The 10999-nt window shown below is 32.8% G+C and overlaps 1 protein-coding gene across 1 annotated transcript in view; it reads right to left on the bottom strand.

Annotated features, from left to right (window-relative positions):
* The window catches only part of LOC117173550, a 35203-nt gene that overhangs the window by 12087 nt on the left and 12117 nt on the right, over positions 1-10999 (bottom strand). Inside the window, exon 2 of the mRNA XM_033362190.1 lies at positions 3029-3733. Within this exon, the coding sequence (XP_033218081.1) occupies positions 3029-3733 (705 nt within the window). The remainder of the gene's footprint in view (positions 1-3028; positions 3734-10999) is intronic.

Genomic DNA, 10999 nt, shown 5'->3' with positions numbered 1-10999 from the left:
CTTGAAATAACGTAACCTCAAAATATACGCATATAAAGAGGCGCGCAGTATTCAAATCATGATAATCGCCAGAATCGAAATCTGGAAATATTAAAATCACAATCTCTTGATTTTATTTCAAAGCAGTTAGCAGATAGAGATATAAATAGAACCGCCGAAGTGTCCCGACCGCCAATCGTGCACCTTCGAGTTTTCAAATTCAGAAGAGGAGAAATAGGTTGTGCGCGTAACCCAGTCATGTACATCGTCTCCTACTATATTTCACAGGGACAAGACCTGTTATAGAATTGGAGTGAACGTCGTTTCAAATCTGGGGTCACTGCACACAGATAGTAATCCATATTTAGGTACACGATCCACGTATTTCAATATATTTCAAGCACCTTTTCATCGTACTGTCACGAAAAACTATTTCTCATGAATGTCGATATTTAACAAATTTACGAATACATAAAAAAAACGATTACACGAAACGAAACATAAATTTCGACAATGAAAAAATGTAAAAACTACGAATTCCGATGGTAAATCGCGACAACTGGGTTCCGAGTCGGAGTCGACAGCAACCGGCAGCGCTCGGTGTTACTCGAGATTGCTTCGAAAATCTTCGTCAATCTTCGTCTAACTGTTGTCAAAATAACTCGTCCATTTGAAAAGAGACAAGTGATGAGAAAAAGATAGAGACCAATCAATGCTGTCTCCTGATGTCAGTTGAAGACAAATTTGGCTTTATTATTTCGTTTCTCAGCAGTGTCGGAAAATACACTCGGAGTCCTTGGGCGCAGGGCTGAAAATAAATTTTTGGGTCCCCTTAACAACAGATTAAAATAAAGGTAGCATGTAAAATGTTATCCATATAAAAAAATTTCGGCAATGGAAATCAATTGATTTGAATGTATTTAGGCCTCACAGGCCAGTCCCCGTAACCCTATTGTACCCTATATTTAAAAATGTATAAAAGGATGAAAGCTTCCTTAAGGCAGGAATTTGGAAAAAAACGCAAAAACCTGGGAATTTCTGTAAAAAGAAACTGTAAAAATAATCAGGGCTGCCATATAGTCACTGCTGGCAACTTTTTTTCTCAAATCACTTCCTTAGTCACTTTTAAAAATAAAAAGATTACACTATACATTTTTCTTTCAATAAATATTTCAGTTCAACTCTATACCTATTTCTGAATTATCTTGAATTCTTGAAAAATATTTTTAGGTATTTTTAAAGATTGAAAGAAATTTTCAATGAATTTCAATAATTTGAAGGGATTTAAAGGATTGTATATTATATTTAAAACACCTGAGGCATTTTCAAAAGCTTTTAATTGAAATTATTTTCTGGAATTTCAATAGATTCCAAGGAATTATTAAATCATTTTGATAATTTAAAGCGATTTCAAAGCCTTTGAAATATTAAGTATACATTTTCTAGAATTTCGGAAGATTTAGAACGATTTTACAGGACCTATAAGGTATTGAGATATATTAAAAGATTTGTAAGTATTTCTATACTGTTTACAGGAATTGACTTGAATTTTTTAACTAATTATTTAATTAATCCGGAGGGTCCTTTGATAGAGTCATCCAATGATTATTTTTAATATTTTATATTATTTTAATATTTTAAAAAGAAATTTTATATTGATTTCAGTAATTGAATGAAATTTCAAACTATTTCAAATATTTGAGGATATTGTAAAAGACTCCTTGGCAAGTATTTTTGAAGTATTTTGGAATATTTAAAAAAATAATCAGGCATTTTCAAGGGACTTAAACATTTACAAAGTATTTCCAAGGTTTCTAATAATTTTAAGGGATTTCAAAAAATGTAAATGCTGTTGTAAAGAATTTTCTAGAATTTCGTTATTTCGTTATTATTTATAAACCAAACACATACGAGTGCTAAGCAGGTTTTTTCGAAATCTCATTTTTCTAATACAATTATTTTTGTTATTGTTTACTAAATTTTAGATAAAATATAGTAGAAATTTTAAAGTATATAAATAGATTTTTTAACCTTATAAGTTTCACGTTTCTTGATATTATCATTTAATGAAAATGAAACATTTTTTTACAATATTTAGCAAAGAAAAAAATCGATGAGACTGTGGTATTGCAATTATAAATTTTGATTTCTTAGCGAAACGATAAGTTTTGGGATAAAGCATTTTTTATTGATGTTTATAGGACTTAAATATTTAAATAAATTTTATGAAAATCCCGTGGAAAAATTAAAAATTCAAATTTTGATCCAAATTTCTCAAAATAGAGGAAAAAATCGCAAAAATGCATTTTAATTTTTAAAAGTCCTACACAATTTTGTTTTAAGAATTTGTTTATAGAACTTGACAATCAAGTGTAATTTTACGAAAATACATTGAAAAAATATAATATTCAAATTTTGATTCAAACGAATTAAAATACAGGAAAAAAATATCGATGATTCAATATATGGAAAAATCTCAAAAACGGAATTATAATTTTTAAAAAGTCCGGAATAATTTCACTTGAACAATTTTCTGTTACTTGACAATTCAGTTTAATTTTAATAAAATACGGTGAAAAATGGAAAATTTAATTTTCGATCTGAACACGTGAAAATACAGTGAAAAAATCTCTAAAAAGAAATTAAAATTTTTGAAAAAAAATTTATTTTTTATTTTTTGTTAGGGCTTGATAATGCAGTTTCATTTTACGCAAATACAGTGGAAAAATAGAACATTTTAATTTTGGATCCAAACGATTTAAATTACGTGAAAATATCTCAAGAAAGAATTATACGAGGGCTGTTTGATAAGTCAGTGACTTTTTGAATAACAGATTTTTTCGGTAAGATCATTTTATTTCTCAACATAATCTCCTTTTAGTTCGATACACTTAGTCGAGTGTGTTTCCAATTTTTTTATTCCTTCCAAATAATAGGTTTTTTCAAGGCCCTCAAAATAAGCGACCCTTAATCTTCATTCGACCCAAATCTCTTACCGCCCAGCAGTTCGTAGCCCAATTTATGGATTTTTGCCATCGCAACTACTCACGTGTGCACCCGTGCATTGTTCTCATGGAACAGCACTTTTTTCTTCGACAAATGCGGTCGTTTTTTCTTCAAATCAGTATCGAATCTGTCCAAAAGCTCTGAATAATATTGACCGTTGATTATTTTACCCATCTGAAGGTAATCGATGTGAATGATGCAGCGCGCATCCCAAAAAACTGTGGTCATGACCTTGTTGGCCGACAGACCCACCTTGGCCTTCTTTGGTGCACATTCACCCGAAGAAACCCACTGTTTCGATTGTTCCTTGGTCTCTGGTGTATTGCGATGGATCCACGTTTTGTCCACGGTTAAGAAACAGCGCAAAAACTCGTTCGGATTGCGGTTGAACATCGCCAAACACTCCTTTGAAGTGGTCACACAGTTGCGCTTATGGTCGAGTGTGAGCAATCGCGGCACCCATCCCGCGGATAGTTTTTTCATGTTCAAATATTCATGTAAAATGTGATGTACTCGATCAGTTGAGATGCCTACAGCCTCAGCCACCTCACGCACTTTCACTCTCCTATCATCCAACATCATTCCATGGATTTTATCGACGATTTCTGGTGTGATGACTTCTTTTGAGCGACCTGAACGTTCGGCGTCACTTGTGCTAGTACAATCACAACGGAACTCAGTAAACCACTTCTTAACCATTGAAATTGATGGTGTACAGTTCCCATAGTATTTATCAAGCCTTTCCTTCCTTTCAGTAATGGTTTTTTTACGTAAAAAATAATGCTAAATCAGGACACGAAGCTCCCTTTTTCCATTTTCGTTAAAATTCACGAGGTTATGTGCTTTCAATGGCTGTTAAACACAACATAAATGACCCAGCTTGATCAAGATGTAACAAGAGTCTATTCATAGATGGCGTTGAGGAAATAAAATGCTTATTTGCCGAAAAAATCTCTTATTCAAAAAGTCACTGACTTATCAAACAGCCTTCGTAACTTTTGAAAAGTCCTAAATAATTTTATTTTGACAATTTTTTATAGAACTTGACAATTAAGTTTAATTTAAAGAAAATACAGTGGACAAATATAAAGTTCAAATTTTAATTCAAACTTTTAAAAATGGAGCAAAAATCTCAAAAAGCAATTATAACTTTTGAAAAATTCTAAATAATAATTTTATTTTAGCAATTTTTTTGGACTTGACAATTTTATTTAATTGATCGAAAATACTGTGGAAAAGTTTAATTTTGATTCAAACGATTTAAAATACAGGAAAAAATCTGAAAAAGGAATTATAACTTTTTAAAAGCCTATACAATTTTATTTAAAAAATTTCTATTGGACTTGACAATTTATTTAGTTAGATTTTTTCCATTTTTTGGCAGGCCTTGTAATTTTATTTTAATTTTACACTGTAGAAAATGAAAAAATGTAAATTTTGATTTGGACGATTCAACATACAGGAACAACATTCAAAAAATACCGTAAAAAATAGAAAATTCTAATTTCGAATCAAGCGATTTATATAACTTTTTAAAAGTCCTCGAAAATTTTATTTTAACAAATTTGTGTAGGATTCGACAAATTACTTTAATTTTACAAAAATTCAGTTTGAAAAATATAAAATTCAAATTTCGATCTAAATGATTTACAATACAGGAAAAAATCATAAGCCATGAAAAGTCCTACAAGATTTGATTTTATCAATTTCTTAGAAGGGCTTGTCATTATAGTTTCATTTATCGAAAATACTGTTGAAAAATAAAAAATTCGAATTTCGATCGAAATTAATCAAAATGCAGGGAAAAATCTCAAAAAGGAATGATAACTTTCAGAAAGTCCAAAAAATGTTATTTCATCCATTTGTTGGTATGGCTTGTAATTTTAGTATAATTTTACGAAAATACAGTGGAAAAATGGAAAATTTAAATTTCGATCCAAACGCTTCAACATACTTGTAAAATCTTTGAAAAGGAATTCTAATTTTTGAAAAGTCATACAAAATTTTATTTTTCCTTTTTTTGTAGGGCTTGGCAATGTAGTTTAATTTTACGAAAATAAATTGGAAAAAAGAGCATTTAAATGTTGGATGCAAAGGATTGAAAATACGTTGAAATATGTCACGAAGAAATTATAACTTTTTAAAAGTACTAAATAATTTTCTTCTTATAATTTATGTGATAACTTGACCATTAAGTTTAATTTTACGAAAACACCGTGGAAAAATATAAATTTGAAATTTTAATCCAAAATTTCCAAATGCGTAAAAAAATCTTAAAAAGGAATGATAACTTTTGAAAAGTCCTGAATAATAATTTTATTTTAATAGTTTTTTAGGAACTTGACAGTTTAGTCACATTTCAAGAAAATACCGTGGTAATTTGAAAATTTATAATTTTTATCCAAACGATTCAACATACAGTGAAAACACTCAAAACAGGAATTATAATTTTTTAAAAGCCCTAAATAATTACATTTGAACAATTTTGTTATTGGGCTTGATAATTTAGTTTAATTTTGCGAAAATACGGTGGAAAAACAGAGATTTCAAATTTCCATGACACTATTCAAAATACAGGCAAAAATCCCAAAAAGGGAAATATAATTTTTGAAAAAACCTAAAAAAAAATATTTTTTTCTACTTTATGGTAGGGCTTGACGATGTATTTTAGTTTCACGAATGTACACTGGAAAGATACAATATTTAAATTTTGGATACAAACGATTCAAAATAGGTGGAAAAATCTCAAAAAAGAAAAGTCCTAAGTAATTTTGTTTTAACATTTTTGTATAGGAGTTGAGAATTAAGTTTAATTTTAATCTTAAAAAAGGCATTTCAATTTTTAAAAACTTCTGCATAATTTTATTTCAAATTTTGTTGATTATACTTTAGAATTTAATTTCATTTTACGAAAATACGATGGAGAAATAGAAAATTCAAATATCGATCCAAGCGATTCAAAATGCACGCAAAATTCTCAAAAAAGGAATTATAATTTTTGAAAAGTCCTAAAAAAATTATTTTTGTTTTCCATTTCTTGGTAGGGCTTGTCATTTTAGTTTAATTTTACAAAAATAAAGTGGAAAAATAGAAGATTCAAATTTAAGTTTAAACGATTCAAAATACAGGAAAAAATCATAAATCATAAAAAGCCCTACAAAATTTGATTTTATCCATTTTTGGCAAAGTTTGACAATGTAGATTAATTTTACAAAAATACAGTGGAAAAATCACATTTCGATCCAAACGATTCTAAATACTTGGAAAAGTCTCAAAAAAAGGAATTATAATTTTTGAAATCATAAAAATATTATTTTTTCCATTTTTTGGAAGGGCTTGTCATTTTAGTTTAACTTTAAGAAAATACAATGGCAAAATAGAAAATTCAAACTTCGATCCATACGATTCAAAATACAGGAAACATTCTCGAAAAAGAAATTATAATTTTTAAAAACTCCTACATAATTTTATTTAAACCATTTTTTTGGGCTGGATAAATTAGGTTAACTTTACAAAAATACGGTGGGAAAATAGAAAGTTTAAATTTCCATTCAAACGATTCAAAATACAGAAAAAATTTTCGAATAAGGAATTATAATTTTTAAATTCTCTAAAAAAATTTTTTTTCCACTTTTACGATACGATTCAATATATATGAAGAAATCTTAAAAAAGGCATTTCAATTTTTAAAAAGTCCTAAATGTATGTGTGTATGTATGCATGTATTTAATCTCACCCTTTTACGGGTTTGAGGGCCTCCGCTCCCTGTACATATATTTACAATTCCACCCTTAGTCTAACTTAACTACTACTTATATTCTACTCTTTCGCATTACGTAGCATAAATAATAGTAACAGTAGTGATATTAATTCCTGAAATGAGCGACCTTCCAGTGCTTCCGTTTCCTCTTACCATAAAAAAATGCATTTTCCACGATATTGAAAAGAATTTTGGTTTTTTACTGTCCCTTTTCAGGATCACCCGTTTGGCTCTGCCCTACTCCCTTGCTTTCCTTTGCTTCATCCAATTTCTTCATCCACATCACTCCCTGTCCACTACCATCCAAGATCCATCTTACACACTTATCCACACTCAACTGTCCCTCTTCCTCTCCCGTACATCTCTCTAATACATGTGCCCATGACTCCATTTCGTATCCACATACTCTGCATAAACTCTCCCCTTCATTCATCCAATATCTGCATGCTCTCACTCCTTCTCCAATTCTGAACAGTACAACCCTACTACATTTTTCTTCCTTTTTTATTTTTTGTAGATATTCTGGTTTCGTCAACCCTTTGACCATCATATACCATCTATTACACTTCGAATCTATAATCTTTGTCCATCTCTCTTCTCCTTGTTTAACCAATAGCTCTTACTCTATGACCTGCCACTCCATAACCCCTTCTCGAATATTACACACCCTTCTCATTTTTCTCCTTTCTTCCTCCCATTTCTAATTTCCCACATTACCTCTCGCTTCATTGTTCTGAATTTCGCCGAAACATGCTTGTTCAATTTTACTCCCCTCACCCCTTTTTAGCTTCTCTTCAAACCTCCATACTCTCTTAATTTGTCTAGTAACCATATTTTCCCCTTATAACTCTTCTTTTAACATATATCCTGTGCAACTCCACCTAACCCCTATTACCCACCTCAGGAATCGCTCATGCATGCTCTCTTCTTTCCTATGTTCCTTCCATCCCCAGATCTCCACACCGTAACACAACACCGCCTACACCAACGCATCAAACAACCAGACCCTCATTCTCCAATCGTTCTTGAACCTTGTCTTTCCTGTAGCCCATACTTGGCCCATTACTTTACTCGCACATTCAATTCTTTTCCTCACCTGCAGCTCGTTTGCCCCTTCTGCCTCAAACCAAAAACCTAGGTAACAGAACTCCTCCACAATTTCCACTTTTTGTCCGTTCATCTTCCAAACGTAATTTATTTTGCTCTTTCTATTTCTGAAACACATCACCTTTGTCTTATCTACGTTCACCGTCAGCTCTTGTTCCCACATACTCTTCGAAGATTCTCATCATTAGGTTCATCCCCTTCTCATCATCTGCTAATAGAACTACATCGTCCGCGTATGCTAGAGAGTATAGTTTGCTATTACCCAAGACCGTTACTCCTTTCCCTTTCTCCTTTAGCTTCTCCTCTAAGTCTGTCAATAGGATACTAAATAGTAACGGACTCAAACGGCACCCTTGCCTTTGATCTCGGCTTGTCCAGAAAACCTGCGCTTTTTTCTTTCCTATTTTCACCCTAATCCTGGTTTCAGTAAAAATTTCCTTTATCCTCTCCACTAACTTTTCCTCTACACCCCTTTCCTTCATTGCCTGCCATAGTACTTTTCTATTCACTGAGTCAAACGCTGCTTAGAAATCTACGAACAAAGCGACTAGTGTCCCTTTCTTTCTCCCCAAATTTCTGTTAACTAAATCGTTAAGTACGTAGATGTTGTCTATAGTTCACATTCCTTTTCTAAATTCCGTCTGATTATGTGGGATACTTTCTTTTTGTTTTACCTGACTCTCCAACCTATTTCTTAAGATTTCTGCATATATTTCATAGCCGACTGACATGAGAGTGATCCCTCTGTATTCCTCTACCTTCTTTCCTTCCCCTTTCTTGACAAGCGGCACCAGCCCCGTCGTCCACTCTTCGGGCCAACCTTCCCCTTTCCATACCTTGTTGCAGATCTTCCACATCCCATCTCTAATCCCTTCTCCTCCAAACTTCATCGCTTCGTTCTCAATCCCATCTTCTCCCGTCGCCTTGTTTCTTTTTAACCTTTTCATTGCCTCATCCACTTCTTCTCTTGTTATCTCGTTCCCTTCCTCCATTTCTCCTAGGACTATCCTACACCTTTCCCCTTTGATCTTATTTTGCTCTCCCCCTAATAGACCCTTAAAATAATCCGTCCATTCCCCCATTTCTATTTCTTCGTTAACGCCCTTCCTTTCCCCTCTATCCTTATTTATCACATCCCACACCCTACCTTCTTTGATCGCTTTTTCTACCTCTGCTTTATATTCTTCATTTCCCCTCTGTCTTTTTATTTCCAGCATCTTCTCATGTTCTTTTTTCCTCCTATTATACTCCTCCTTCTCCATTTCCCCTCTTCTCCATTTGCTCACACACTCTTTTATTCTCTCTTTACTCTCCCAGCATTCGTCGTCCCACCAGCCTCTCTTTTCCCCTATTCTTTCTTCATTAGTTCCCAGCTCATCCTTTACCTTTTCAATGGACCCCTTCAACCTTTCAACTAAAGAGTCTATTCCCTCCTCTTTTTCATACCTAACCTTCTCCTTTTCCATCTTTTGTTTAAACTCGTTTAATTTATCTACCCCCCAGATTCCAATTTTCGTGTTTCGTTCGCACCCTTTTTCCTTTCTCCCTCTGCCGCGTTTACTGACGCCTCTTCTTAGTGTATCTATGACCGGGAAGTGCTCGGACCCTATCTCATTCCCTACCTTCATACTCCCTATCATATGCCGCATTCTTTCTTCAGCCAAGATGTAGTCTATTACTGTTGCTCCCTTTCCTATGAATGTGATCTCCCCTTCCTCATCTCCTTTCATATTGCCATTGCATATAAACCATCCTGTTTCTCCTATCATGTCTAGTAACTTCTTCCGCTCCCTGTCCGTCTTTCTATGTTAAATTCTTCCTTCTTTTCCTCCATCCACCTCCTTATTACTCTCCAGCCTTCCTCTTCCCCTCTTCTTCTGTATACACAAACCACTGCTATTTCTACTTTCCCAATTATAATTTTTCTTATCATGGTTCCATCCTTTTCCTCCATGTTCCCATCTTTTCTCCCTTTTACTGCTAATTCTTTTTTCACCCCTGACGCCTTGCCGCCCATCCCTCTCCCTTTAACGTGTTCCTTTCTTGCTTCTTGCATTGTTCACACATAACCTTTCGGTAACATCTTTTTGATTCCCTTCCAGTCCTTCTCATCTGCCCAAGTTTCACTCATCATAATCACATCCCACTTTTCTAACTCCTCCCAGAATCCTTTGTTCTTGTTCTTCAAACCTGACACATTCCAGAAAGCTATTTTCACGTTTCTCTCTTCCCCTTCCTCATCTTTCATCTTTACTTTGTTTCCCCTTTGCCGCTTAGAAACCCCTCTGATTTATTTCTAGACTATTTTTCTTCTCCTTTCCCCCTACCTTTCTCAAGACTTTTTCCTTTTTCCCTTAATTCTTCTAATTCTTCATCCCAGCACCATTCCTCCACATTTATCCATAACCTGTCTCTCCCTATCCATACCACATGGCCTAAAAAGTCTTACATAATTTTATTTTAATTTTTTTTTATTATACTTTAGAATTTTGTTTAATTTTACGAAAATACGATGGAGAAATAGAAAATTCAAATATCGATCCAAGCAATTCAAACTGCAGGAAAAATTCTCAACAAAAAAAATTCTAATTTTTGAAAAGTCCTAAAAAAAATTATTTTTGTTTTCCATTTCTTGGTAGGGCTTGTCATTTTAGTTTAGTTTTACAAAAATAAAGTGTAAAAATAGAAGATTCAAATTTCAATTTAAACGATTCAAAATACAGAAAACATTCCCGAAAGAGAATTTATAACTTTTAAAAAATCCTACATAATTTTATTTTAACCATTTTTTTTGGGCTGGATAATTTAGGTTAACTTTACAAAAATACGGTGGGAAAATAGAAAATTTAAATTTCCATTCAAATGATTCAAAATACAGGAAAAATTTTCGAATAAGGAATTATAATTTTTGAAAAGCCCTAAAAAATTTTTTTTTTCCATTTTTTGGTACATCTTGTCATTTTAGTTTAATTTTAGGAAAGTACAGTGGCAAAATAGAAAATTAAAATTTCGATCCTAACGATTCAAAACACTTGGAAAACTCTTATAAAGTACGAGGGTAGTTCAATAAGTCCTTAGAATGACCAACAGATGGCGCGCGAATCGCTCCAAATCATCTGTTTTCAGTCAGCACCACTCCCGACTAGA

Source organism: Belonocnema kinseyi, chromosome 5, assembly GCF_010883055.1.
Source record: "Belonocnema kinseyi isolate 2016_QV_RU_SX_M_011 chromosome 5, B_treatae_v1, whole genome shotgun sequence".
Taxonomy (NCBI): Eukaryota; Metazoa; Arthropoda; class Insecta; order Hymenoptera; family Cynipidae; genus Belonocnema; species Belonocnema kinseyi.
This window is presented reverse-complemented; position numbering and strand designations above follow the sequence as displayed.